The sequence below is a fragment of the Otolemur garnettii genome, unplaced genomic scaffold, assembly GCF_000181295.1.
Source record: "Otolemur garnettii isolate 467f Iridium unplaced genomic scaffold, OtoGar3 scaffold00111, whole genome shotgun sequence".
In the NCBI taxonomy this organism is placed as follows: Eukaryota; Metazoa; Chordata; class Mammalia; order Primates; family Galagidae; genus Otolemur; species Otolemur garnettii.
In genome coordinates, this window is record NW_003852506.1 from 1,733,452 (window position 1) to 1,760,216 (window position 26,765).

Below are 26,765 nucleotides of genomic sequence, written 5' to 3' on the forward strand. Positions count from 1 at the left end.
GAAGGGTTGGGCAAGTCTTCCCAATTCTCCAGCCCTGAGGAGACAGGGGATGAGAAGCAAGTGACTATTCCAACCTTACCCTCACCTGTCCCAGAAGCCAAGCCACTGCCAGGACATGACTTCCCCAAAGAGGCCTGCCTGGGGCTGACAGAGGCAGGGAAGCCAGCAGGTGCCAAGGAAAAGAAATGACAGAAGCAGCACCAGAGCTCAACTGCCCCAGAACACACAAGTCCCTCCATAAAGACAAGTGAGATGGAAGAGAAAAAACTTCCTAATTTTGTAGAATGGCCTGTGGTCAAGGAAAGGACACACCTCCACTGCCCCCCAGTCTGCCTCTGACCTTCACCAGGTTTGGGGGAAATACCTCCCTCCCACCACTGGGCATTTGTGAAGCCCCGGGCAGTGTGCTGTAAGGGAAAAGGTGAAGACAAAAAACACCTCCCGGAGTTTCTCCAATCAGGTTTATTAACTCTGAGCAACAGTTGTTCATATAATCCAGTGACCTTCAAGGTTTATTTTTGCACGGTTAAACAATCCGAATGACCAGCCCACAGTCTTAGGTAGTCTTATAAGTTCTGCTCATCAAAATGATGTTACTGTCATGAGAAGAAAGTCCTACCAGAGAAATCACATTAATGAAAACAAGATGAAGAGTGATTTGCTGGGACTGCAGATTACAGAGCAGTTCTCAGTGGGCAGTCCCCCCGTCTCTTGAAGCAAAGGGAACCAAGAGTTAAAAATACCCTAGGAAAATCAGATGCACCTGCAATGCACTCTCACACAAAGGCCAACCTGTACACTAGTCACATCTGTGCTGTGCAAATGAGAGAGAATTAAATTCAGGGCTCGAATCTGGTCCATCTTCTCACTTCTTCTTCTTCGTGGAATATAACTTTTCTTCAAGTGGGACCGGGACAATCCCGTCACACTTTTTTATTTCCTGGGTCAGAGGATGTTTTACAATATTCGGTCTAATCACATCAGTGTCTCGAGACAAGTGCTCCATCATGCTTTCAACAGTTGTTGTTGGTGCATAAAAATCCACCAAGAAATACCTGTAATAAAATAAAAATTTGTGAATGCCTGCATTCTGAAACATAGTAATTCCACTATTTTGCTCAATGTTTCCATTTTACTCTTCCTAGACAGGCATCAAGTACAAATAAACACAAACACACTGTTGTCCAAATAGAAACTCCCAGCTGGCAAGCTAAACAGAGGTGCAGCAGTGTGCCCCATCTCTCTTTTCCTATGACTGTTCCCATTACTCTGGTGAAAATACAAATCTAAACAAACCATTAGGGCAGCAGAAAGCATTGTGACATTCCATACTCTGGGAAAAACTAGGAAGTATAGGGAAATTATGGGTGCATGAACAGAATTGTCCAACCCACCAATGAGACTGAATTTTCCAGATTATCAGGTAATGATTGTTGTGAAAATATCTACTAGGTAGTTTTCTAATTTTCCAAAGGATTTTACATGTGATTTAACATACCTAAGAAACACACTTAGACACACTTGTAAAGTAGGAGCCTCACTTCACAAACAAGAGAAAGGATTAAAGGCGGCACGGGACTCACCTAAGACTGTCCTGTATGTTCAAGACTAACAAGGAACAACAACAAAAAAATTGTTTGAACCTTGGGTAAGAAAAGGAATTCGACACCTACTCGCAGCAGACAATGCCCACACAGTTCAGTGGCCTTTAAGGTCACTCAGTCTGCACTAACAACGCAAAGCAGCATCCTTCTTCCCTGCCCACCCCTACTCCCAGAGCAGAAAGTTCAGGCCTCCCTTGTACTGTTTGATTTGGACAGTTTTCACTGCAGGACTTCAAAATCCTGCCATGCTCTAGCTGGTTCAGAAGATCCTTCTAACACCACTTGCTTTGTTTTACTGACCATACCATTCTCAGAAGCCCAAACACACTCCCCTCTGCACTCGCTGTTCCTTTGGCCAGAAACGTTCTTTGCCCATATTCCACACAGTTCACCCCACACCTCTACCACCTCTGCCACCTTTCTGCCCAGATGTCCCTTCCCACAGAGGCTTCTGTGACCACTTCTCAAGTAGCCCTCTCACTGACCCACCTGCCCAGCCCCATTTCTCTCTGGCTCCCTCACTCAATTCTTGATTTTGTTCCCCACAGCACTTGGTCACCACCACAGGCACCGTAGCTCTTTGTTTTATAGTTCTTTGTTTACACGACCACAGGAAGGGGGGCTTTGCATTACCTTGCACATTGAGCAGAGACTCACACAGGGAAGGTGCAGAGTGAGTCTTTGACAGTGGTGGTACAGTATGAAATGGGTGATTTTTCATAGAATGCAGGAAAACCTAATTGAAAAAGAATAAATTCAACAAGAAAGAAACTTACAAGAAAAGGACTGGCAATTTTATAATTCCATACAGAGAGCAAAGAGGGTTCAAGAGTTTTAAGAAAATTTCCCAAGGATCATTCACTCTTACCCAAGCCTAGTGGGAAAATCGTTCAAGTAAAGAAATAATTAAAACAAAAGGACATAAAAATATATATTAAGCAAAAACAAATCAAAAGAAAGCTCAAGTGGCTACAATCAAATCAAAGTAGACTCCAGAGCAAAGAAAATGACCAGGGATGGAGAGACACAATACATGATGACAGAGCCACCAAGAAGATACAACAATCTTAAATGTGTATACACGGTACAGCAGGGCATCAGCATACAGGAAGAAGATAAAGGAGTAGAGAAATACATTAATCCACAATTACAACTGGAGCTTTTAACATTCCTCTCTCAGTATTGACAGAATGACTATATACAAAACCACCAAGGATACAGAAAAAGTGAACAACATCAACCAAGCAGAACTGACATTTACAGAACCCTTCACCCAATACTAGCAGGATCTGCATCTTCCTTTTGTACACACAGAACAGTGACCAAGGTCAACCATGTTGACCATAAAACAAGACTTTATAAAGCTAAAGGGAATTAAGTCAGACGGAACAATCTTGGGAAAATCCCCAAAGACTCGGAAAACTAAACACATATCTAAGTTTGACCAACTGGGCAAAGAAGAAATCAAAAGACAAAGTATTTTAATTGAATGAAAATCAAAGCACAATATATCTCTAAACCTGGGGATCCCTCTGAAGCAATACTCAGCAGGAAATTTGTATGTACTGAACACGTAGGAAAGAAACTAGAAAAAGAAGAAATTAAATCCAGTAAGAGGGAGGAAGGGGGGTGAAGAAATTTCTAACACAGAAAAAAAGAAAACCAGAGACTATCAATGAAACCAAATACTAGTTCACTGAGAACATACACAGATAATCAAAAAGGAGGTAGACACAAATTAGCAGCAGCAGGAATGAGGCAAGTGAAATGACTACAGATTTTACAATATTAAAAGGATCACAGGGGAAAGTTTTGCAGTAAATTTGATAGCTCAGATAAATGGTCAAATTCATTAAAGAACATAAACTACCAATGCTTACTCAAGAAGATACAGATAACCTGAATAGCTTTGTATCTGTTAAAGAAATTAAATATCTTGTTAAATACCTTTCCACAAAGAGAACCCAGATGACTTCACTGGCAAATTATACCAAGTATTTAAGGAATAAAATATCAATTCACATAAACTTATCCGGGAAATGGGAAGACATCTCAATTTGTTTCATAAAGTCAGGATTACTCCATGTCAAAACCAAAGACATTACAAGAAAAAAAGATCTGACCAAAATCATTCATGAACATAAATGAAAAAGTTCCAAATTTTTAGCAAACTGACTACTATAATATGTAAAAAGGGAAATACCTCATGACCAAGTAAAGTTTATCCTAAGAACACAAGATTGGTTTAACATTTGAAAATCTACCAACATATTTTCACCATATTAACAAATTTAAAAAGAAAAACCATATGGATCGTTTCAATAAATCCAAATAAAAGCATTCAACAAAATCCCATAGCCATCCATGATAAAAACTCTCAGCAACCTTTCTCTAACTTATAACAGGCATCTCTGAAAAACCTTTAACATTTCCCCAACTAGTGACAAGGAACAAACAAAGAATTCACTGCCACCACCTCTATTCAAACTGCACTGAAGGCTCTTGCCAATAGAATAGGGCAAGAAAAAGGAAAGGCATTCAGACTAATAAGTAAAACTGTCTTTATGTGCAGACCTCACAATAGAGAGAGAAAACAAATCTATAAAAAGATACTAGAACTGGAAGTGAATTTAGCTAGGTTATAAGATATAAAATCGATTTTATTTGTGTATTATGTAGTAGCAACAATAGAGGACTTTAAAATTGCATATGAAATACTATAAAGTCTGACAAAAGGTATGCAAGATCTGTGCACTAAAAACTACAAAACAGTGCTGAAAGAAATTAAAGAAAACCTACATAAATGGAAAGATATATTGTGATTTAGATGTCAACTTTCTCCAAATTGCTCTACAGATTCAAGACAACTGCAATCAAAAATCTCAGCAAACTGATTCTAAAGTTCATATGGAAAGACCATGAATTTAGAACAGCCAAAACAACTCTGACAAAGAATGTAAGTTGAAGGACTAACACCACCTGATTTTAATACTTATTATAAAGCTGTAGTAATTAAAAAGGTATGGTATTCATGTACAGATACACAAACAGATCAAAAGAACAGAAAGCCCAGAAATGAAGATCATACATATGTGCATGCCCAACCAATTTTTGACAAAGTTACAAAGGCAGTTCAGTGGAAAAGAGTCTCTTCAACAAATATTGCTGGAATTATTTAATATCTGTAAGCAAAATAGTAAACTTTGCTCCATACTTGTCCTATATAAAAAAAATTAACTCAAAATGAAACATAAATTTAAATGTAAAACATAAAGCTGTAAAACTTCTAGAAGAAAATACAGGAGGCCTTGGATTAAGCAAAGATTCCTTAGAAACAATACCAATAGCAAAATTGGTAATAGAAAATTTTAATAAATTAGACTTCATCAAAATTAAAAACTGCTTGCTCTTTGAATAAGATAAGCCACAGACTAATTTGCAAATTACATATCTACTAAAGGACTGACATCTAGAACATAAAGAACTTTCAAAACAATTTTTAAAAATAAAAGTTAATTTTAAAACAATGGGCATAAGATCTGAACAGACATTACAGGTAAGATTTACCCATATAATGGCAAAGAAGCACATGAAAAGATGCTGAAAGCCAGTAGTCATTAGAGAAATGCAAATTAAAATCACATAGAGACACCTACTAGAACAGCTGAAATTAAAAAGACTTGCCATACCATGTGTTGGCAAGAATGTGGAAAAATTGGCATTCTCATACACTACTAGTGGGAATTCAAATGACATAATCACTTAAAAAAAAAAAAGTTTAGTATTTTCTTAAATAAACATACACCTGTCGTCATGACCCAGGTTTTTATTCAAAGACATCAAAGCACGTGTTCTTGTACACAAGTGGTAACACTTCAGGGGTCACAGTGCCAAACTGGAAACGACACAAACAACCATCAACATGTAAGAACAAACATACCAAAAGGGTGGGGAACCTGTGGCCTAGGGGCCACAAGTGGCCTTCCAGAGCCCCAAGTGCAGCCCCTCATCCAAATCAAAGCTTTGTTCTGTAAAATCTGGATTCAGTCAAAAGGCCGCACTCAAGAATTCAGAGGGCCACATGTGGCCCCAAGGCCGTAGGTTCTCCTCTACCCCTGCATGCTGAGGGAAACTAGAGTAAAAAAAGGTCAGAATTCCAAAAAAACACCAACATTTCTTGACTTACAGTGGGGCTATGTCCTGATAAACCCAACATAAGTTGAAAAACTCCTAAGTTCAAAGACATTTGATACACTAACCTAACATCATCTAGTCAAGCCCATGTTAAATGTGCTCTGAACCGGTAACTGCACCAGGCCTATTTTGTAAGTGTCGAAAAGCTCAGGTAATTCTGTTGAACACTGTACCAAAAGTGAAAAGCAGAATGGTTGTATATGTATTCAAGTACAGTTACTACTGAATGGGAACTGCTTTGCACCATCGTGTAAAGTCGAAAAAGTCAAAATAAACCAATGTACAGTGAAAGAAACTGGATCAGTGGTTTCTTAGGGTGAAGGAGAAGTGGAGGGAGGGAATCGGAGGGGCAAGGGGGAACTCTGAGGATGAACAACGTGTCTGCAATTCTGACAGGTGATTTCATGGGTGTGTACAGATGGCAAACCTTATTAATCTGCACACTGTACACTGCTGTTTAGGAAGCTGAACAGTCAGGACTTGGCAGTGACCTGGTGTGGGTGGGGACAAGAAGGAAGAACCACAGCTGACAAAGACTGCCAGGTTCCCTGGGAAATGAAATAAAAGTGGTGTTAGCACTCCTATCTCATAAACCTGAGGCAGTAACTTGCCACATTTGCTGGCTGATGAGACCACCACTTGAGCTTACTCTGAAAACTACATACCACCCTGGCCAAACTTTCTGAAGTTTAATTCCACTCGCTTATAGCAGGTAATAGGACTGCAAATACACAATTTACAACCTGCTTACTTGTTCAACATTAATTATCTCTTAGTTATTTGGAGCAAGGCTCTGGGATGGAGCCTTAAAAAAAAGTGTGATTAACTTCAAATTTCATCTTTCTCACCAATGCCCCAGCCTTATCCACCCACCTCCCATAATCGCCCGTTGCCACTTGGTGACCAGGGAAGGGGACTCTCACCCAATGGAATCCTCCAGCATTTCTTCCTTCCCACCTATCATGCGGGCTTTCACTTAGTAAATCATCAAAATGCCCTTCCATTACCCAAAGTTATGCCTTCACCCTGTCTGCCAACATCCCCACACTTACTCTACAGCAGGTGGTTTTTCCTCAAATATGTGTGCACGCTCTCCTAGGTCTTTCCTCCTTTGTCGCCTGTTGCCTTATTTCTCTGGAAGTGTCTTGTCTCTTGCTTTATTCCATATACAGCAGGGTGCTAGTGAGACACCATGTACCACACATGGCACCAGAGAGACACTGTGTGCCACGCAGGACAGTGCTCCAGTGAGATGCCACGTACCACACATTACACTAGTGAGATGCCGTGTGCCACACATTACGCTAGTGAGATGCCATGTGCCACACAGGGGCGCTGCAGATGGACATACTCAGGAAGGGCACCTTGTTCAGGGAATCCAACAGCCCAGACATCGCCACTGCCAGCCTTACAAGGGTTGGAAGTCCCTCCCTCCAGAAAGTCCTCAGGTATGTCCTGTTCCCCTGAGCCTGGCCTTCTTTACACTCAACTATACAACCTATTCCCATACCCTCTCTCGGGCTGTGTTTGTTTACATACGACACTGTTCACAGCAAGCACTGCTTTCTCCCTTTTTCCGTTCATCTGCATCATGGCTTTAAGAGGCATTTCTGTGGGCATGCCTGGGAGTCTTAAGCACATTCTCAGTCTGGAGAAAGTGTGTTTACTGTTGCCGAAAACCAACCCAACTGTCTCTGCAGATCAATTCTCACACAGTCTTCCTGAAAAGCAGTCTGAAGACACTCACCAAATAATCCTCACAAACACACCTGAGTATGTGGATACCATTTTGTGAAAATGGTGGAAAGAAGACTCAAGGATGGAAACTCCAAACATACAACTGTTACATGAGACTCTCCAATTTTCAAAGTGCTCTTTCACCTTCTAAACAGCTCTAAGGAGAGAAGAAAGGTAGCAGCTACACTCCATGTGGCCACTGAGGGAACGGAAGAAGGATGCAGTGCCAGTGTGGGGCTGCACCCAGCAGCCTCTCCCTACAACAGCTACTCCCCCAGTGGCTCTCAAAGTGGCCTCCTGCACACTGCTGCTGCCTGTGAGTCTACAATTCAACGCTTTTGAGAAGAGACTCAAGGAAGATCCAGCTGTCAGCTCAAGTGCACCTAGCTACTAAGTGGTTGCCACCAGGATTCAAACAGAGCAGGGCTTTTGACTCCAGGACACAAGGAGCACTAGACAGTTTAGGGACCAAACAGGTTATAGAATCACAAAATGGAAGTGCTTTGAACAGATGATGCAGTCCAACTCCTCCACGTGAGGAAATTGAACCCCCAAGTGAGACATTGTGTGCCATGCAGGGCATCAGAGGGACGCTGTATGCCACACAGGGCAGTGCTCCAGTGAGATGCCATGTACCACACATTACACTAGGGAACTGCCCAAGGTCACAAAGGGAGAACCAAGCTCGGGGTTCCAGACAAGACTCTGCAGCTCCTTGCTCTGCTCACCTGGCAGCCAGCATGGAAGTTTCTCAAGGATATAGAGAAGTCCCAGATAAAGACCCGGAAATCCTAACACTGGGCAGTACAGGCTTCTGAAGGCTGCCCACTGCTACCACAACCCCTCTCCCTTTGCACCCCTCCCTGCTCTGCAGCTCCTCCACCTGTCACAACGTTCCTTCTCTTTAGAACCAACCCAAACAAGCGCACCAGCTAGCACGTGGGTGTGCACCCACAGCCACGGCTTGTGAGCCTCATTTCACACTTATCTCCACCCTACTGATCTAAGCCTGGGCCAAGAGGGCAGAGCCCACTTCCACTCCCATAGCTCCATATTGCAAAGTGGAAATTCCCACAAATAAAGAAGTGCCACCAAAACAAAGTCAAGGGAAGTGGCTCAGAGATGGGTGGATCTTACTGTCTTCACTGATCTCCGTGCAAAGCTGGACCTCCTCCTCCCCACCACCTCCAGTGGAACCAAGCTGTCCCTCCCTCTGCTCCAAGAGCCAGAGCAGAAGTCTAGGACAAACTGCTGCTGTTGGCCCAAGCACACAGATGACTGGTCCACCATGACCCTCCCACACAGGAAGGACCTGACCAAGTCCTGGCCGTTCCTGGTAAATACTCTTTTTTTCCTGCCCACTTGACTGGGGAAATTCCCTGTGTAAGGAGCATCTAATTTGGGCGAACCTCAGAGAATGAAGGAGATAAAGGACACAGCTTCCCTCCTAGAACACACAGTCCAGCTGAACAGTTACAGAGTTTCTGCGCCAGCAGAACCCAGGCTCCCATTACTCCAACAAGCCCCCCAACTCCTTTGGGCAACTGTGGCAATGACGCCATCATCAACATCCATGGCAATGGGCACTGTTAATTACAGATGACCCAAAAATAAGGATGAGACTTTATTTACACTGATGCAACAACACGGGGTACAACCTGCCTTTCCAATTTTACTCATGAAGTAAATAAGGCCTAGAAACAACCATTTGGAGTTGTGAAGCTGCACAGCTTCTGATGTCTGCAAGGACTACTTTCCCATGACAGTACAGGTCCATGAAAGACCTATGAAAATGGAAAGTGGGCTGAAAGAAATGACCTTAGAACTCTCAAGATCTAGTCCCTACATCCTCCTGAAGGTGGCCACAGAGAAACCATCCTGAAGCTCTCAGGAGCTGCTGCTCAAAGGAAAGGGCGAGAAGAGGGGCTCAGCGTCTCCAGAGAATCTCAGAGCTCTCAGCCCCACCCTCCTCCTGGCCTGGAAGAATTAAAGATCAAGAAGCTTCCACATCCACAACATGTTATGAATGTTTGCTTCTTCTCCTAACCAAGTTAGGCAGAATCAAAACACAAGACCAGAAGGCCTAACATATGTGGGCTCTTTCTCATCCCCATGGGCAGCTTCTCAATCAAGACAGGATAGTTTAGAATTATGATGACACTCCAATTGCCTGGAGACGCCCCAAAGCCTGACATCCCAATATGAAAATAAGAATATAATAAAGTTCACCAAATAGCTAGTTTTCCATTTCCTACTTCTAATCAGTGATACAATCAATAAGTACAGAGATCATTTTGGAGAAACCTCAAATGCTACCACACATTTCCAACACTTTCAGCCACAACCTATGTGGCTTGAGTGAAAGGGTTCTGCATACCAGGCACCAGATTCACATGAGCACCACCACTGCCTTCAACACGAGCCCAGCAACGTTTACATTTAAAGGTCTGTTTTCCCAGGTATGGTACTAATTATAAAATCACTGCATCTACAAAGTTCCTATCAGCTTTACTCAAGCATCTCTCTCTCTGGAAAAGCACTTCACTTTACACACACCAACTCTACAGAGGTGGCAGTGAAGAGATGACTGACACCAGGCAAGAAGGAAAGGAGGTGCCAGGGAAGGGTCCAGGCATCAGTGCAGCTCTCACTGCGGACACCAAAGCTCAGAAGCTGCAACAGGGACTACTTCCTAGGTAGAAGCTGCCCACATGGTCTTCAAGGTGATAATTTAATCTCCTGTCTTTCCTAAAACACTCCCATACTTAAAAACTCTCCACTATCTGATCCCAACCCCCTGGAGATCTGAAAAGACCCAGAAAAACAGCTTCCCAAGGATAGATGGTGTCCAATGGTAAAAAACAATAATCCCCAGGAATACTGCATCATTGCAGACGCACTGAGGGACCAGCAGCTGCAGAGTCCTCTCTGCTCCTCCCCTTGAGTCCTACTTCATGCCACCCAGCTGCCTTCTGGCACAAACCAGACAGACCACTGGGCCTCCAGCCCCATCTCACTTCCCTAAGCAGTCAAGAGAGAAAGTGTGTTTTCTTGTAGTGCTCTTAAATGTAAAGGTGGTTATTTTTTTAATTTCACTCTTGTCCTAACCCTATATTTACAAGTTTTCCATAAAAACAGCTTGCTTGAATTTGAGTTATGTTCTTTGTCTGTCTCCCTCACCCTCCCCTTCCCCCAGCAGACAAGTGGAAATTTCCACTGATGCTCAGTGGCTCAGGGTGGGTGGGGGAGGGGGAGGGGAGGAAGGAGGGGAGAGAGGAGGGTTTTGTAGCCTGAAGCATCTTTGAGCCTTTCTGAAGACAGAAAACAGACCTGCCTGAACCAGCTCCTGTATACACCAGCTCCTGCACCATCTGGGTTAGACCCTGCCAGGTTCAGGCTTTTAAACCAAGGCACCCTCTGCATGGAAAGGCCCCATTTCTTTTTTTGTTGGTTTTCATACATTTTCAAAACCACCAAACCTGCTGCAGAGTCCTTACAAATCTTGGGGCAATGCCACTAAAAAGAAACCTTCAAGGCTATAGCAGCCCTGCCCCAAGACTCGGCACGAAGCACCTACACACGGGAATAGGGTCAGGGTGCCGGCCTTGACTTAATGCTGGCAGACAGTGCAAGAACATGGAAATGTTAGCTAACGGGACTACAGAGGAGAGCAAATCTCCTCTGGAGAAGGTGCCAATGCTCTTGGAGTAAACTCCAGACACATTTGGGGAGCGACTCAGTAAAATTCCACTGATTCGCCATGGAGCCAGTTATTTTTATCATCCTGCTTACCCATAAATACAAGGGCATCTTATATGTAGGCCAGTAGATCTCTACTATAAGCATCCACCTGAATTTTAAAGCAGATTTAAGAACAGGGAAAGAAGGGAGAAAACAGAGAAGAAAAACTCCCATCACTTCTCAGAAGTTCTTATACACACAGGCATCAGAAATCAGCCCAATCTCCCTGCAGTGAAATCACACCTGGTAGAAGAGTCCAACCCCAGCAGGGGCATCCTTTACACAAAGCCACAGCCCTGCGCAGGACACCACCACATCTCTTCCACACAGCTTGGCTCAGCCTCACCCAGCCCTTCCTAGTGAAATGAGCACCATGAACTACGGGCAGCCCCACAGTGAGCCGTGACATGGTCCTGGCAGAGGGTGGCTGTCACTACAACTCAGTAAAACACCTGCCCCTTTTTAGCAAGGGGCTAAATGAGCCTCCACTCCCACTGCTCCTTCCTGCCTAGGTGACATCCTCCCCCTTCAGAGGCTAAGGAAAACAGTATAAGGATTTTCCACACCAGCCTTGCCTTCCTCAAGGCCTGATGAGCATATCAAAATAAGCACTCAGAGGTACAAAGGGGGTCTGAAGGACACCAAAGCCAATCCAGGTCTGGGGACATTCCCAGGCCTTCTCAGGCCCCAGCTCTGGGTCATGCTCCAGTGGCTTCCAGACACTGCCTGATAGCACATGATGAGGCCAGAATCTTCCATCCATGATCCAGCCTTCCCTGACCTGGTCACACAGCAGCAGGGGTATCTAATTAATACACCTCTGCTTCAATTCATATCACCTGGGGACAGGTGACTCAGGACAGCACTGCCCTTAAAAAAACAAAAAAATCTGGTCAATAAGTTATACATGTCTAAGATATCGTCCTCATCTCTGGTAAGTGACTCAACCCAGGCCCCATTCTGCTACCAGGTGAAGCACAGAATAGCATTTTTTAAAACAAGGTTAAAATGGTCTTCAGCTGTACATAAATGACTCACCCAATTCTACTGACCCTCAGAGGTTGTGAATTAAGTGAATTTATGTGGACCTGTCTGAGAACTTAACTATCAAGTTGTTCCAATGGGAAATTAAGTTCTCATTTATAAACAATAGACTTACAAATTTTGGGAACACAACCTGCTTCTGAAGTGGAGAATGACTAAATATTTAGAATGACTATATTTTTATTTTTAGCATAAACTGGCAATAGTCTTGATATGATAATAAACACCAGGTGCCACTTCCCCCTCAGCAGCAAGGTCTCTCCAACCTGCCCCTCTTTCAGCCTACTGGGTGTGTATGAGGCAGGAGATCAATTTAGGGGGAGGAAGTGGGGATGAGACAACAATAGAGCAATCACCCAACATGCTCGGAAATAATCACCCCGGGCCAAGCACTGTTTCCCACTGTTCTGGGCGCCTTCCCTACAGCCTCTCTGTGGTGCCTAGAGTAGCACTGGGCAGCCACCTCCCTGACGAGACTGAGAAACTTCTTGAGACCAGGAACCAGAAGAATCACAAGAAACATCCTGAGATGTAGGCATGCCACTAGGACACATCATTTCTCACCATAAAACCTAAAAGCATTAAACACGTAACACTAATAGCACCATAACAGAAATGGATTCCCAGAGCACCCAGATAACCAGCTAAAAAACTGGCTCTCCCACATCAGCATCTCACCAAAATTTCAGACACTTGTCATTGCCTCTAGGGCTATTCATAAAGGGCCAAAATTTGGAATGCTAAATGCATAACCAACAAGACCACTATTCTCCCCAAACATTTCAACTATGTGAGCCTTCCCAGCACCATGCACACCACAACACATAACTGACTTAATAAATGTTTCTGACACCTTCAGTGGAAAATGAGCCAACATATGCCAAATGAGTAAAAAGCCATGTAATGGACAACCCTGGGGTCAGTGACTAGGGAGGGTCTGCCTAAAGCCAAAACAGCATCATACTAACCATTGCTGGACATATCGCTCAATCTCACATCCTCATCTAAAGTACACTTGCGCCTCTTAGCCTCATTTCCCAAAAGTCACTGTGGAGCATATTCATGGGGGTTACAAAAATAAAAGGCAACATGGTCAAATAAAATTAATAAATTAAGGGATCTTTCCCAAACAGGCCTACGCATGTGCCCTGCTCTGAGGAGAGCAGAGGTTCTCCCATCACACATACCCCATTTTTGGTTTTGGTGGACCATCTCTATAGAAACAGTGTTTCAGGGACCATACTTCGAAAAACATTACTTCAAACAAATAAATACCAGGCATTGATTCATTTCAGAAAAATGAACTTAATACTCAAATTTCCCCCACTGCAGCCGGGCACCACCTTTCTGCCCAGCTGCAAATGATACACGTATATAATAGAGAATGTCGCTTCTCCTTTCCTGAGGAGTCTGAAAGTAAAAGAACTAGAATAAGATCTTTAAACGTCAGCGGACAGAGTGAAGGCAGCAGAGTCCTGGGATCCAGGCTCACATGCTCAGCAGTTCTGGCTTAGTCCCTGGTGGGCTCCTCCAGAACCCAAACTTGTCCCACTTGTGAAGAGAATCGGCCGTCCTGTCCCCATCCGAAAGCATAGCACACAGAGGACTGAACACTAAATGTGTCCTCAGACACCCAAGCACTTGTGAGAAGTAAACATTCTAAGATGCTGATCAGGCTAGCCCTTAACAAAGTCAAATGCTCAGCCTGGAAAGACAGTAGAAGGAAATAGTCCTACTGGGCACCCTGAAGGATCATGTGAGTAAGGGAACGGGCTTCTTCCCTCTTCATGCAGTGACCCCCATCCAGGAACCTTGCTGAAAATCCGTGGCCAGATTTTATATGCTCCTCTTTAAACAAAAAGGCAGAAGAATTCATAGCTTTACTATTAAACCAAACCCATGTGGTTACATTATTTAAAAAAAAAAAAAAAGATAGAAGGGGAAGGAGGCAGGGAGGAAGGGAAGGAAGAGGAAGGACCCCCCACACGCCCCATCCCTCACTGTTACTAGACTGGGGAGCAAGCCCAACCACGGCTCTCCTGTTGCCTGGCAACCCCACAGGCGCTTTCTTCAGCAGTGTTCTCAGGAAGCTGAGCACGAGCACAAAACAAGGTGAAGCCATCAAAAGATGAAATCCACAGTGCATGCAGTGAGGAAGCCTGGATGAGAGAGATGTGACTCCACTCGGCCCCATTACGTGTGCTGCACCTGCAGATCCACGTGACCAAAAGCAGTGCTGACCCCACACACATCTGAGAGATTATCAGACAGAAGAATCACCTGTGTGAGGTGCCTGAAGCAGCTGAATGACACACTCAAGGCTAGCAGAGCTGCTGAGCCCCAGAGGGGAGAATGGAGTTCTCTACCCCTGGACTTTCCTCACTACTAAAACTGGCTCTATCTTCTCTGATACCTGCTTCTACAAAACCCAACAATAAGAGAAGAATCTTCCCCCAAATCACAGCCATAGACTCCTAGGGGAGGCCCATGTGCCACATCTGGGATCCACAATGTAAGGCTGGCTTAATATAAATTGTTACAGAATGTCCACTATGATTATTACTACAGAATCAACCCCTTCACCTATATGTGAGGGAGCTGCTGGACACAGTGGGAGAAAAAGTTCCATCATAGAAAACTGCGACCATTACTTGGAGTAGATATAACAGTTTTTCTCTTGTGGATTAGTCTCTGGTTACACACATTAGTCTAAAGCAGCACATTCTGCTTGTTATCTGCAACCTGCACATTTGCCAACGACACACTAGTATGTGGACAACACTGTTCACTGAGGTGTTCTAAAGGCCAAAGTTAAATGCTAGGGGAAACATTGCTCAGGCTGATAAGAGAAGCTTCCCACAATCAAGGCTTATCGGCCTGCTGTTCCCAGGATGGCCTGTTTGTGTGCTCTAATTAAGGGCCTCTGCAGGTCTATTAAGAGCCAGCGCAACCGACTGCATCGGTTGACTGTGACTAACACAACAGTTGAGGACGTACCTGAACGATACCTGGCACAGTGCACTGTGAGGCTGTAATAGTGTCTTATATTAAGGGAACGGAACACTTTCCATTTCCAAGTGCTTCACGAAGAAACTCACCCGCCTCGAGTGTGCCGCTGGCTGTGGGCGGAGATCTTATACGGCAACGTGCGTTCACCCAGGTTCTCCAGGCCCCTTACTACTGCTCCTCTGTCCATCAGGGCTTCTAGTGTACGTTTCAAAGCAGCAGCAGTCTCTGGCTGGTTTTTTTGTTTTTGTTTTTAAAGAAAAGAAAAAATACCATCAAGGTCAGCATAAGAACTAGAATGATCAAATCTGGTCAGGTGCAATCAATAGTTCTATTGGTAGGGACCTCTGAAAGCAACAAACTGGTTTTGGCTAATGTAAAATAGAGAGACACTTTATCGTAAGGATATGAGACGGCTCACAGGTACGGAGAAAAATTTGAAGAACCTGGCTTTGTAGCATTCAGGGACCAGAGCAGCTGCAGGGGTCTGGGAGGCAGGAACTAGGGAGTAGCTTCTTCAGAGCAGCTTGGCCAGGCTGAGTCAGTGCCAATTCCTGTCAGTCCTTGTAGCCCACGATTCAAAATTCAAATTCCAGACGAGCATCCTGTTGGCAGGATACCTTACCTGCCCATCCCCTTCAAACCACAACCAGTGGGAAAAGGGGTTGACCCCCTCCCCCCCAAAACTGGGAGACTGTAACCAAAAGAGCCCCAAATCTCTGCCCTCATGGGGCTTACAATCTAACAAAGGGCATAATATAAGAAAATACATAAGGCGACCAGGAAGCTGAACATAGACAGTAGCAGAGAGACCAGAAGGCTCTGGACGGACATTTAGCTGGGAGAAGGGTTCCGTTAGAGAAAGCTTACTTGAGAGGAGCCCTAAAAATGGTGAGTGGAGATACAAAGGATGAACGGCACTGAGTAAAGGGGCGGGGCAAGAAGGCACACGTGTGCAGGGCAATGGCCAGGGGCAGTGAACGCGAGCCAGGGTAGGAAGTGCTGAGAAGGCAGACCACAGGTGGGGCACCAGTCTGTGAGTAATAAGGGCCTGTCATAATGAACAAAACTCAAACTCCCAGCATTCACAGAAAAGACTTTAAACATGTTGGTGAATTTCTTTCCAGATATCTCTCAGTGCATATGTATACACATGATACTTTGCAAGGGTAAATCTGAAAAATGTAATGAAGGCAATGTGTAGAATGGGGGCAAGATGTGGCAGAGGTCAGCACCAGAATCTGGTGGCTGGAGAATGATCTTGTTGTTCACAGATAAGAATGCTAGAGAAGTGGTGGGGACTGTAAGGGATGAATCTAGTTTAGGACAGGTTAATCTCTTAAGATATAAACTTTAAGCTCCAAACAGGTAGGTTAGAAACACATCATAGTCCTCTACACAAAGGCCACCGGAAGCCTGAGGGGGAGGTAAGGTTATTGAGGGGGCGTGGAGGGGTAAGGAAAAGAGCAACAACAAACCCAGCAGCTAACTTCAAATATTAAAGACGGTTTTGACTGGACCCCAAAAGTAGACTGGAATCAAAGGGAAAAGAGAGCCTTCATCTGTACACAAGAACACATTTCTGAAAAATACAGCTGTATGAAAATATAACAGACTGCCTTGTAAAATGCAAGCCTTCCCTCCACTTGAAGTCCACAAATAGATATGGGATGGCACTGGGTCAGTCCCTGCACTGGACAGCAGGATGAACTCCATACTTTCACAGCCCCTGCCAAGACTAGATTCCAATACTGTCCCGTACCACTCATCACTCTGAAAACCACTGTGCAGTGAGACTGGTTGTTTTGAAAACTGCAACTGCACGGTGGTGAAGAATATAGAGAAGTCAGTGCTGCCTCCTGATTTATGCAAACATACCAGCTGTTCTACTCCCTATGTTTGCACAATGATCCCCTGAAAAGGCCTCTGCAAAGACAAGGAGCCTCAGACCACATTTGGAAAACCACGATTCTAGAGATTCTGATATGAAAAGTTACTATAATAAAAGATGACAACAAAAAGATGGGAAGAACAAAATGAAAAAGAGGATCTCTACTTGAGCCCCAAACCAAATTTCCTTTCAATAAAGTTATTTAACCTGAGAATTCATGGAAGTAGCATAAACAACACTTTCAGTCAATGACCAACACTTAATCTAATTAAGCCTACTTCCATCCCAGAAGAGAAACTCATCAACAAATTTATCCTGTAAATTAGACGCTAAGGCAAAGATAGCTTTAAGCCAGTGGCCCTGGGATGCACCCAGCCTGCACTACCAACCCTCCCAGCTCACTAGGAAACCCACATCTTCTCAGAGTTACACAACCCCCAGGAGCCGGTAGCACTCAGGGAAGATGCAGCCAGGACAGAAAACAGTCAAAACCTATGAAAACAGAAATGTGAAAGCCTTTCTCATTCTTTGCTGAATCTTAATTCCAAGCCTTATTTCCTTTAAAAAAAACTTTCCATGAAATTTGTATTTTCAGATACAAAGACTGTCCTTGGAAACTCTGCATTGAGATTTTCACCGTGGTTTGAGGTAGAACGTGTGTGAGGACTGACCTTTCAACAGCAGAGGCTTCAAGGAGAGTGGAGAAGTTCTGCGACCTGCACACCTTGAAAGGAAAAGGTGGACAGTAGTCCACCTCAAAATATGCCAAGTGCAAGCTCTGCCTGCGACAGCTGCAAAGCCATAGATCTGGGTCCACAGTAACCACTTCATCAAGTATTTCTGAGTCAAGTGAACTACTTTTGCCTCACAATTTGTTGAATCACGAGTTGTAGTCTTCTAGGTAATTAAGTTATAAACATTATCAGGCTTCCAACACTAAAAAACAAAGATACAAAAATATATGTTCAAATATGATTATTTACCAATATGGGCCCTAGCTGGAACTGACTAGAAAAGTTAACTTTTACAGACTTTTTAAAAGGTAAAAGATAAAAAACACTTTTGAAAATTTAACTCCTCTACTATTTTGCTTACAAATAGTATTTAATGGGACATTTATAACAAATATGGAGTAGCTACTGAACAAAGGCTTAACAAGTAGTTTTTAACAGACTTTAAAAAATAGGGGAAGCCAGACATAGTGGTGGGTGCCTGTACGTTCCAGTTACTGGGGAGGCTGTGGAAATAAGATTACTTGAGCCCAGCAGTTTGAGGTTACTGTGAGCTATGAAGATACTGTCACACTCTAGGCTGGGCAACAGAGTAAGACCTTGTTCTCAAAAAAAAAAAAAAGTAGGAGAGCTGGAGGGGAAAGAAGAGACAGGAGCCAATTATACAGTTAACCCCCAACAACATGGGTTTGAATTGCATGGGTCCACTTACATGAAGATTTTTATTTAATTAAATAAAACTGTAAAATATTTTGAAGATTTACAACAATCTGAAAAATCTTGCCTTTTCTCCAGCTTACTCAAGAATACAGTATATATCATACCTATAACATACAAAATACATGCCAATAAAGCTTCCAGTCGTTAAGCTAGTTGACCCTTGAATAATATAGGGCTTAGGGGTGCCAACCCTCTGTCTAGTTAAAAATGTGCACATAAGACTGGGCACAGTGGCTCACGCTTGTAAACCTAACACTTGGGAGGCCGAGGGGATGAATTGCCTGAGCTCACAGGTTGGAGACCAGCCTGAGCAAGAGTGAGACCTCATCTCCAAAAGTAGCTGGGTGTTATGGCGGGCACCTGTAGCCCCAGCTACTTGGGAGGCTGAGGCAAAAGAGAATCTCTTGAGCCCGAGTTTGAGGTTGCTGTGAGCTATGACACTCTACAGAGGGCAATAAAGTGACACTCTGTCTCAAAAAAAAAAAAATTTTTTTTGCACATAAATCCCCCAAAAAACTTATCTACACCTGTGTCTCACCTAAGCTATTTCAATCCAATTGACCTGCGGATTGAAAAATTCTAGACACTAAAATTTTTTGTTAAAGCTCCCCCAGGTACCAACAAAGGTGAGAATCATACTCTAGTGAGAAGTTGGTTGGCTTCTCATCATTCCAAAATGAATGATTCTGGCTGAATTGCAGTTTATAAGGATTTTAAGCAATGATCTTCTCCAATCCGAAGTTAAGGAACACGGAAGTTCACCCCTTCACACTGGAGTCCTTCTGAATGAGAAATGTAGAAATGACAATCCCAATAGATGACTACTTGCTGTAAATACTACTTCATCAGGTGGAAACAATGCAAACATTAAGGTATCCTGCTTGCTATCCTGAGGACGTTCTGAAGCCCACAATCCTCTTCTACAAGGTTTCCATTTCTATCTTCCCCATCCCCTTTCAGATGCACTACACAGATGAATAAAAGATGGGAAACAGGAAGACTGCCAGGAGTCCTGGTTACTATGGCAGCAAGTAAATGAAATGCCAAAGCATATGAAACAGATAGCAAGATCAGGAATCAGGCAGACATCACTGAGAAACCTGTCTCCGGACTGCTCTCCTGCATGCACAGTTCAGTCCCCTGCCTTAGCCTTCCACCTCCACCACTTCCCAGGGTGGAGGGAGACATTACTGGAATGAGGAGACCAGGGGAAGGAAGATTCACAAAGCATTCAGACTGTAGAGACCACGGCTGATACAAGAAGCCCTGCGTCTAAACAATTGGTAAGGTTCAGCAAAAATACCAGGTATTTGACTGAGTTAAGAGAAGTTTTTTAAATTATGCCTTGATAAAATTACAAGCATGGGCTTTGCCCAGAGTCACATTTGCACACCTTGCTGAATAATACACCAAAAGTGTGTCCATCAACTAGGGAGGAAGCTTTTAACAAACTCCTCTACACTGAAGATCAGGGAAAAGGAAGGGCATAAACCTATAAAGGAATTCTAAGAATGAAAACATCCACCAACCTTGCTAGATTCCACACCTGAGATCACGTGATATGGCTTTTTGTGCCTGGTTCATTTCACTTAACAAGTTCACTAGGTTCTTTTTTTTTTTTTTTTTTTAAATGAGACAGTCTCACTATGTCGCCCTCAGTGGCATCATAGCTCACAGCAACCTCAAACTCTTGGGCTTAAGCAATTCTCTTGCCTCAGCTTCCCAGGTAGCTGGGACTACAGGCACCCACCACAATACCTGGCTATTTTTTTGTTGTTGTCATTGTTGTTTGGCTGGCCCGGGCCAGGTTCGAACCTGCTGGCCCCAGTGTATGTGGCTGGCAGCCCTAACCACTGAGCCAAGCTGACTTCATTCTTTTTAAAGGCTGAATACTATTATACTGTGTATAGATACATTTTCTTTCTCAGGTATTATGACTACTGGAGCAATAAACATGGGGTATAGATCTACAGATCTCCCTTCAATACTGACTTCATTCCCTTTGCATATAACACCAGCGGTGGGATGGCTAGATTGCATGGTAGTTCTATTTTTAATATTTTGAGGAAGCTCCATACTGTTTTCCATAACGGCTGTACTAATTTACATTCCCACTAGCAGTGTTTAAGGGTTCCTTTTTGTCCACATCCTTGCCAACACTTGTTATCTTTGTCTTTTTGATAATAGACATCCTGACAGGAATGAGAAGATACCTCAATATGGGTTTGATTTTGATTTGCATTTTCCTGAATAATACTAAGTGAAATAAGCCAGGCAAAGATGGATAAGATCTCACTCACGTGTGAAATTTCAAAGTTTATCTCACAGAAGGAAACAGCAAAATGGCAGTCACCAGAGGCTTAGGTGCTTAAGGGGAGGGAGAGGGAGGATTTGGAGATGTTAGTCAAAGGATATAAACAAGAGGAGTATTTTTTTAAATGTCCAGAATAGGCAAATATATACAGACAGAAAGTAGGTTAAGTGGTTGCCTGGGCTGAGGGGAGGGAGAGTGTAGGGAGGGAGGAAGGAGGAGTGACTAATGGTTATGGACCTTCCTTTTTGGGTGACATAAATATTTAAAAATTGATTGTAGTGATGTCTGCACTGTGAACTAAAAACCATTGGATTGTACACTTGAAATGGGTGAATTATAGACATAGGTTACTACAAAAGTTTTGAGACAGACTGTTACGATTCATTATTTTACTTTCAAGAAACATAGTCGACAGTGTCCTGATTCACCTGTGCAAGTTTCAACTTGTTTGGCATTTTCTATAAGTGTACCTTTCTTCTGCAATCCCATATATCTCTCTCTTATTCCACATATATCGTGTAAGTGTACAATTATTCAGGAGTCCATCCCCTTCCCTGAACTAAACCTCTTCATGGTTGCCTCATAACTCATCTTTACTAGATGCTGGAGATGCAGAGAACCTGGTATGCAGCACATGTTCAGTAAACATCTGATAAACATGTAAGTCAAAGGATAAATGGAGAGTTGAGAGATGCTTACTCCAACTAGAAAGGAGAATTAAACTGAGTCATAAAATTTAAGGAAAAAAGAGTAAGCGAAGAGGAAAAAAGCAACATTTTTTTCTTGAAAGGCAGAAATACACAATTAAGCTAACACACAACCTATTAAAAATAAAGATGCAAAGCAAAGGAACCAGGGACAAACAAGATGAAAGACAGAAATGGGAACAGAGGTAAGACAGAAACCCTGGATGGTGCCTCTAACATCTAAAAATTCTTGGGACAAAATGAAAAATGGGGTACATGCTCATTCCCTAGTGTGTACAGGGAATGTTACGACAAATCCACTAGGAAGACTGAATTCAACCTGGAGGCCATACATGAAAAGGGACCTCAATTGCCTGAAAGTCATCCAGCAAAAAGCAAAAAAACAAAAAACAAAGTGGTAAGTAAATACATGTTTTAAGGTTCAGCCTTATTCTGAGACTTAAGAATACATTCATCTTCAGTATCTATTTTCAAATAACGAAAAGATAACAGTTCACAGGCAGAACTTGGGAGTAAAAGAGACAGACTTGGGGTCAATAAGAAAACCACTTAAAATGATAACTTTCTGAAAAATCCACACTCCCAGCACACAGGCAGTCATCTGCAGACACACACATACAGAGTGGTGGAAAGTCTGAGCTACTACACGCATTCCTACTTCAGGTTGAACAAGGTGACATTCTGCCTTTTTTGTTTCAACTCTCATACCTTAATCAAGCGTCCTTTTTGTAATCTACTTAGTGCCAAGTTTCTCATGTTTGTTTGCTTTTTGGTAGTGACTTTACTACTTAAAATGGCTCTCACAGTGCTGCATTCCTAAGTATAAGGTTGTAACATGCCTTGGGGAGAAAACGTGTGATAAGCTTCATTCAGGCACAGGTTTTAGTGCTGTAGGATCAATAATATATAGTAAATATGGTTGTCTTTAAACAGAATACGTTGAGGGGAGTTACATATTGATCAGTTGACAAAAATGACGTGATTCAAACAAATCAACCCTTATTTATTTGCACCAGGAGCAATGGCCCCGTAACTCACTAATTCAGTGTTCCCGGGTGCATGTGCAGAACTTAAGGCACAGTACAACTGCAACCTCCATGCTGGACATCTGCGTTGTTTGATGGCTTGAATATGTTAAATATATGACACAATAAAAATGCTTCAATAGGCTGGGCACAGTGGCTCTTCACCTGTAATCCTAGCACTCTAGGAAGCCAAGGCAGGTGGAGCTCTTGAGCTCAGAATAGGTGAGACCCTATCTCTACTAAAAAGAAAAACTTCGTCAGGTGTTGTGGCCAGCCTCAAAGCCCCAGTTACTATAGTAGTCCCAGGTACTCAGAAGGCCAAAGTAGGAGGATCACTTGAACCCAGGAGTTGAGGCTGCCATGAGATGGGCTAAGGACACTACAGCACTTTAGCCTGGGCAACAGAGTGAGACTCTATCTCCAAAAAAAAAAAAAAAGAGGCATGATGGGCCAAGGATAGTGGCTCTTGCTTGTACTCCTACCACTTAAGCAAGAGGATCGCGTGGGTCTAGGAGTTCATGACCAGCCTGAGCAACACAGTGAGACCCAATCTCTATATTAAGAATTGTCAGCTGTTTGGTAGGCTGAGGCAGGAAGATCACTTTGGCCCAAGAGTTGAGGCTACTGGGAGCTATGACAAGGTCACTGCACTCTAGCCAAGATGACAGAGCAGGGCCCTGTCTCAAAAAGGGGTGGGGTGAGAGGGGGAGGCTTTGATGAGTGGGATTCATACAAAACAAAACAACTATATAGCCCCTTCAAATGTGAACCTTCTTCATGGCTCTGTGTTTCTGCTAGTCGACATACTCTTTCAGGAAGGCTCTGAAATTTCAACCTTCAAGGCTAAGTGAGTAGACTCCAGGACTTTCAGGCAAGGTGGAGGATGCAACACCAGCATCTAATGATGCTCCCTCTGAAAACCTACCAGAACTACTGCAAAGGGATTTTTTTTTAGCTTTACTAAGGTGCAACGGACAAAAATGTCATGTATTCGAGGTGGATAATGTGATGTTTTGATAAATGTACATATTGTACATAGATTTTCTTTTTCAGGTACAACCCTGCTAGAATGTGACAGATTAAAAAAAGAAGGAATAGTAGCAATACAATTTTGGAAGAAGGAAGTAGATGGAGAAAAGCAAAAATAGGAAATTACAAGAATTGATCAAATCAACATGGGCACCTCTGAAAAACGGGGTAAAGTAAGATTAAGATAAACACGGGTGGTCCAAAGTTCGGGTCTCTAGATGTTTATTTGTAGGTTATTCTCTGGAGTAGAAAAAACAGAAGGAAATCTCTGGACTGGAGGACATATCCACAGCTGTTAAGTGGGAGTATTGTACCAAAAAGGGATTAAGAAAAAATACGGACTACACGCTGGGAACCCTGCACTCTTTCCTTATTTGGCTGTCAGAATGATGGCACAGACCTTTTACCTTTCAGTTAAACCCAAGACTTTTCAGGGAACATGACCCTGTTATAAAGATCCCACGGGACATACCCAACAAACAGCCAGGCTGTGCAGACTCAGCTATGATGGCCTCTCCACCCACACAGTCAGCTCAGTTTTCCTTCACCCATTACATATAAATAGACAACCGTGGATGAGCATACATCAGAGAAAACCCTTTAAAATTAAAACTAATATGAGCAAAAAAACTACCTTGCAGTAAGTAATGTCAAAGAAGACAACTATAGTATCTTCAAAGACAGAAGATACAGCAAAACAGGAACAAGAGGCTATTAAAAAAAAAAAAATCAGGGAACAAAAGAGCTCTTAAAATTAAAAACCTGACAGGAATTTCTGAAAAATTCTCTCAACAGAAGGATTAGAAGATGAAGTTTAGAAACTTCCCTAGAAAGAGCAAAAAGAGATGAAAAAAGAGAGAAGATTTATAAAACTAAGTGTCCAGAAGTCTAAGAGATAAGGTGTCCCCAGTGGGACAAAGCAGAGGAGACTCACAAATGCCAACTATAGTGAAGGAAAAAGGGACATACATACCTGTGAAATGTCAGAACACAGTGATTAGAAGCTAGAAAAATATGCTCTATGCTTCCAAATTTCTGATGAAAAGTGCTTTCCAGCCTACAACTCTCCATTCAGTCAAATTTTCGAACAGATGAGATAAAATAAAGATTTTTGACATGTAAAAATTTTAATTATGAGACAGTAAGATAAGGGAAAAACAAGTTGTATCAATATTAGCAAACTTCTCATGGTTGGAGAAGGGTGACAGGAACACAGAATGGGTAAGGATAAGAGAAAGCCTACAGTGCTGGTTTAGAACTGGAAGCATCTGCAGATGGCACATGCTTTACTTAATGATGGGAGACATGACATCTAGGCGCGCCCTCTAGGTGATTCTATTGCTAAGTGACCATTAATGGATGCTTACACAAACCTAGATGGTGCAGCCTACCACACACCTAGGCCCCACAGTATTGCCTATAGCTTCTGGGCTACAAACCACACAGATGTCACTGTCCTGAAGGCAATTGTAACACACTGCTAAGTATTTGTATATCTAGGTGTATGTAAATATAGAAAAGGGACAGTAAAAATAAGGTATAAAAAAATGAAAAATGCTATACCTGTAAAGGACACCAAAACTGAGCCTACAGGACTGGAAACTCCTCTGGGTAAGTCAGTGGGTGACCGTGAAAGCCTAGGACCTCACTATGCACTTTTATAAGACACAACAGGTCTACCTAAACCAGCACCACCACAAACTCAAGTGCTGTGCTACCACCCTACCATGTCATTAGGGAATAGAAATTTTACAGCTCCATTATCTCAAGGGTACACTGTCCCATAGGCATCCATCACTGACCATCACAGCATTAGCAGTGCATGACTACACATGAATTTCCTAGCTCTGTACACTAACAGGGCCCAGAAGTCAGGACTGCAGGAATAAGCACACCCAGACCACTCCCTATTAATGCAGACCAAACCCCAGAATGGGCCAAAAAAGCAAAGGAAAGGAAAGCTGAGCTTGGAACACCTTTTTGTGCTGAAAAATAGGTGCTCAAAAACTGATGGGAACATGTCACAAAGGACAAAGAACTATCCTGAAAGCTAAATCTGAGAACATTTGAGCAAAATAATGATAATAATGGATTATAATCTACTGAATAGAATAATCTATGAGTTCTTACAAATAAATGAGAAACAGGGAAGCTGAGTTCAGTATGCTCTTCCCAAAAGAAGACTTCAGAAAATTAGCTATTATAGTAACTGAAGCCAAGAATTACTACAGATGCTAAAACTAGGGATTAAGTTTGATAAGAAACAGGATATTTTTTATAGTCTCTATCTCCCACAATTACTAACTATTAAAAGGAAATACAGGAACTTGACAGAGAAGAAACCTGGTGGGTGCTACCTTGACCAAGTATCAAAGTTAATGTCAACATTAAGACAACACCTCACTTGCCTCCCTATGTGAAGGGTTGAGGACATTATCATCACTCACAACTGTTATATTTCTACCAAAAATGCAGAGCCTCATAATCAGTTAACAGATGAACCCTACTGGGGAAGGACTGTCCTGTATTACTTTAAAAAAAAAAAAAGTTAATATGGTAAAAAACAAAGACAGCCAAGGAACTGTTCCAGATTAAAGGAGATGAGACGTAAAAGGTAAATGCAATCAACTGGCAAAAACTTGAGTTAATAAACAAATTACTGGAACCAGCCAACGTCTGAGTATCTTTGGATTAGAAATCACTTTCCAGAGTTTGGTAATTATGAATGACTGCCCTTAAGAAATACACCCCAAAAAACTTAGGGGGTATAGAGGACTGATGTCTGCAAATGGTTCAGAAAAAAATATATATGATTCAAGAGGACAAAGCGAATGTCACAATAGGTTATATTCTACAATGTGAATGATTCTTCATTCTATTCTTACAACTTTCCTGTAATTTCAAAGTATTTCAAAATTATAAGTGAAAAAAACCATAGTGCTGTACATACGTCAGGAGGGCAAATGCTCTAGACACTGTTCATGAGTCAACAGAGAAAAGAAATGGAGGTACAACCTCTCCA

General features: G+C 42.7%; 1 protein-coding gene across 3 annotated transcripts in view; it reads right to left on the reverse strand.

The window, feature by feature from the left end:
• Positions 1-432: 432 nt before the first annotated feature.
• Positions 433-26,765, reverse strand: part of MRPS6 (mitochondrial ribosomal protein S6) — a 60,370-nt gene continuing 34,037 nt past the window's right edge. For all 3 annotated transcript variants that reach the window (XM_023517446.1, XM_012809716.2, XM_003797053.3), the window contains 2 exons: positions 15,419-15,558; positions 433-1,055 (listed from right to left, as the gene is read on the reverse strand). In XM_023517446.1, the coding sequence (XP_023373214.1) occupies positions 866-1,055; positions 15,419-15,558 (330 nt within the window). In that variant the 3' untranslated portion in view covers positions 433-865. The remainder of the gene's footprint in view (positions 1,056-15,418; positions 15,559-26,765) is intronic.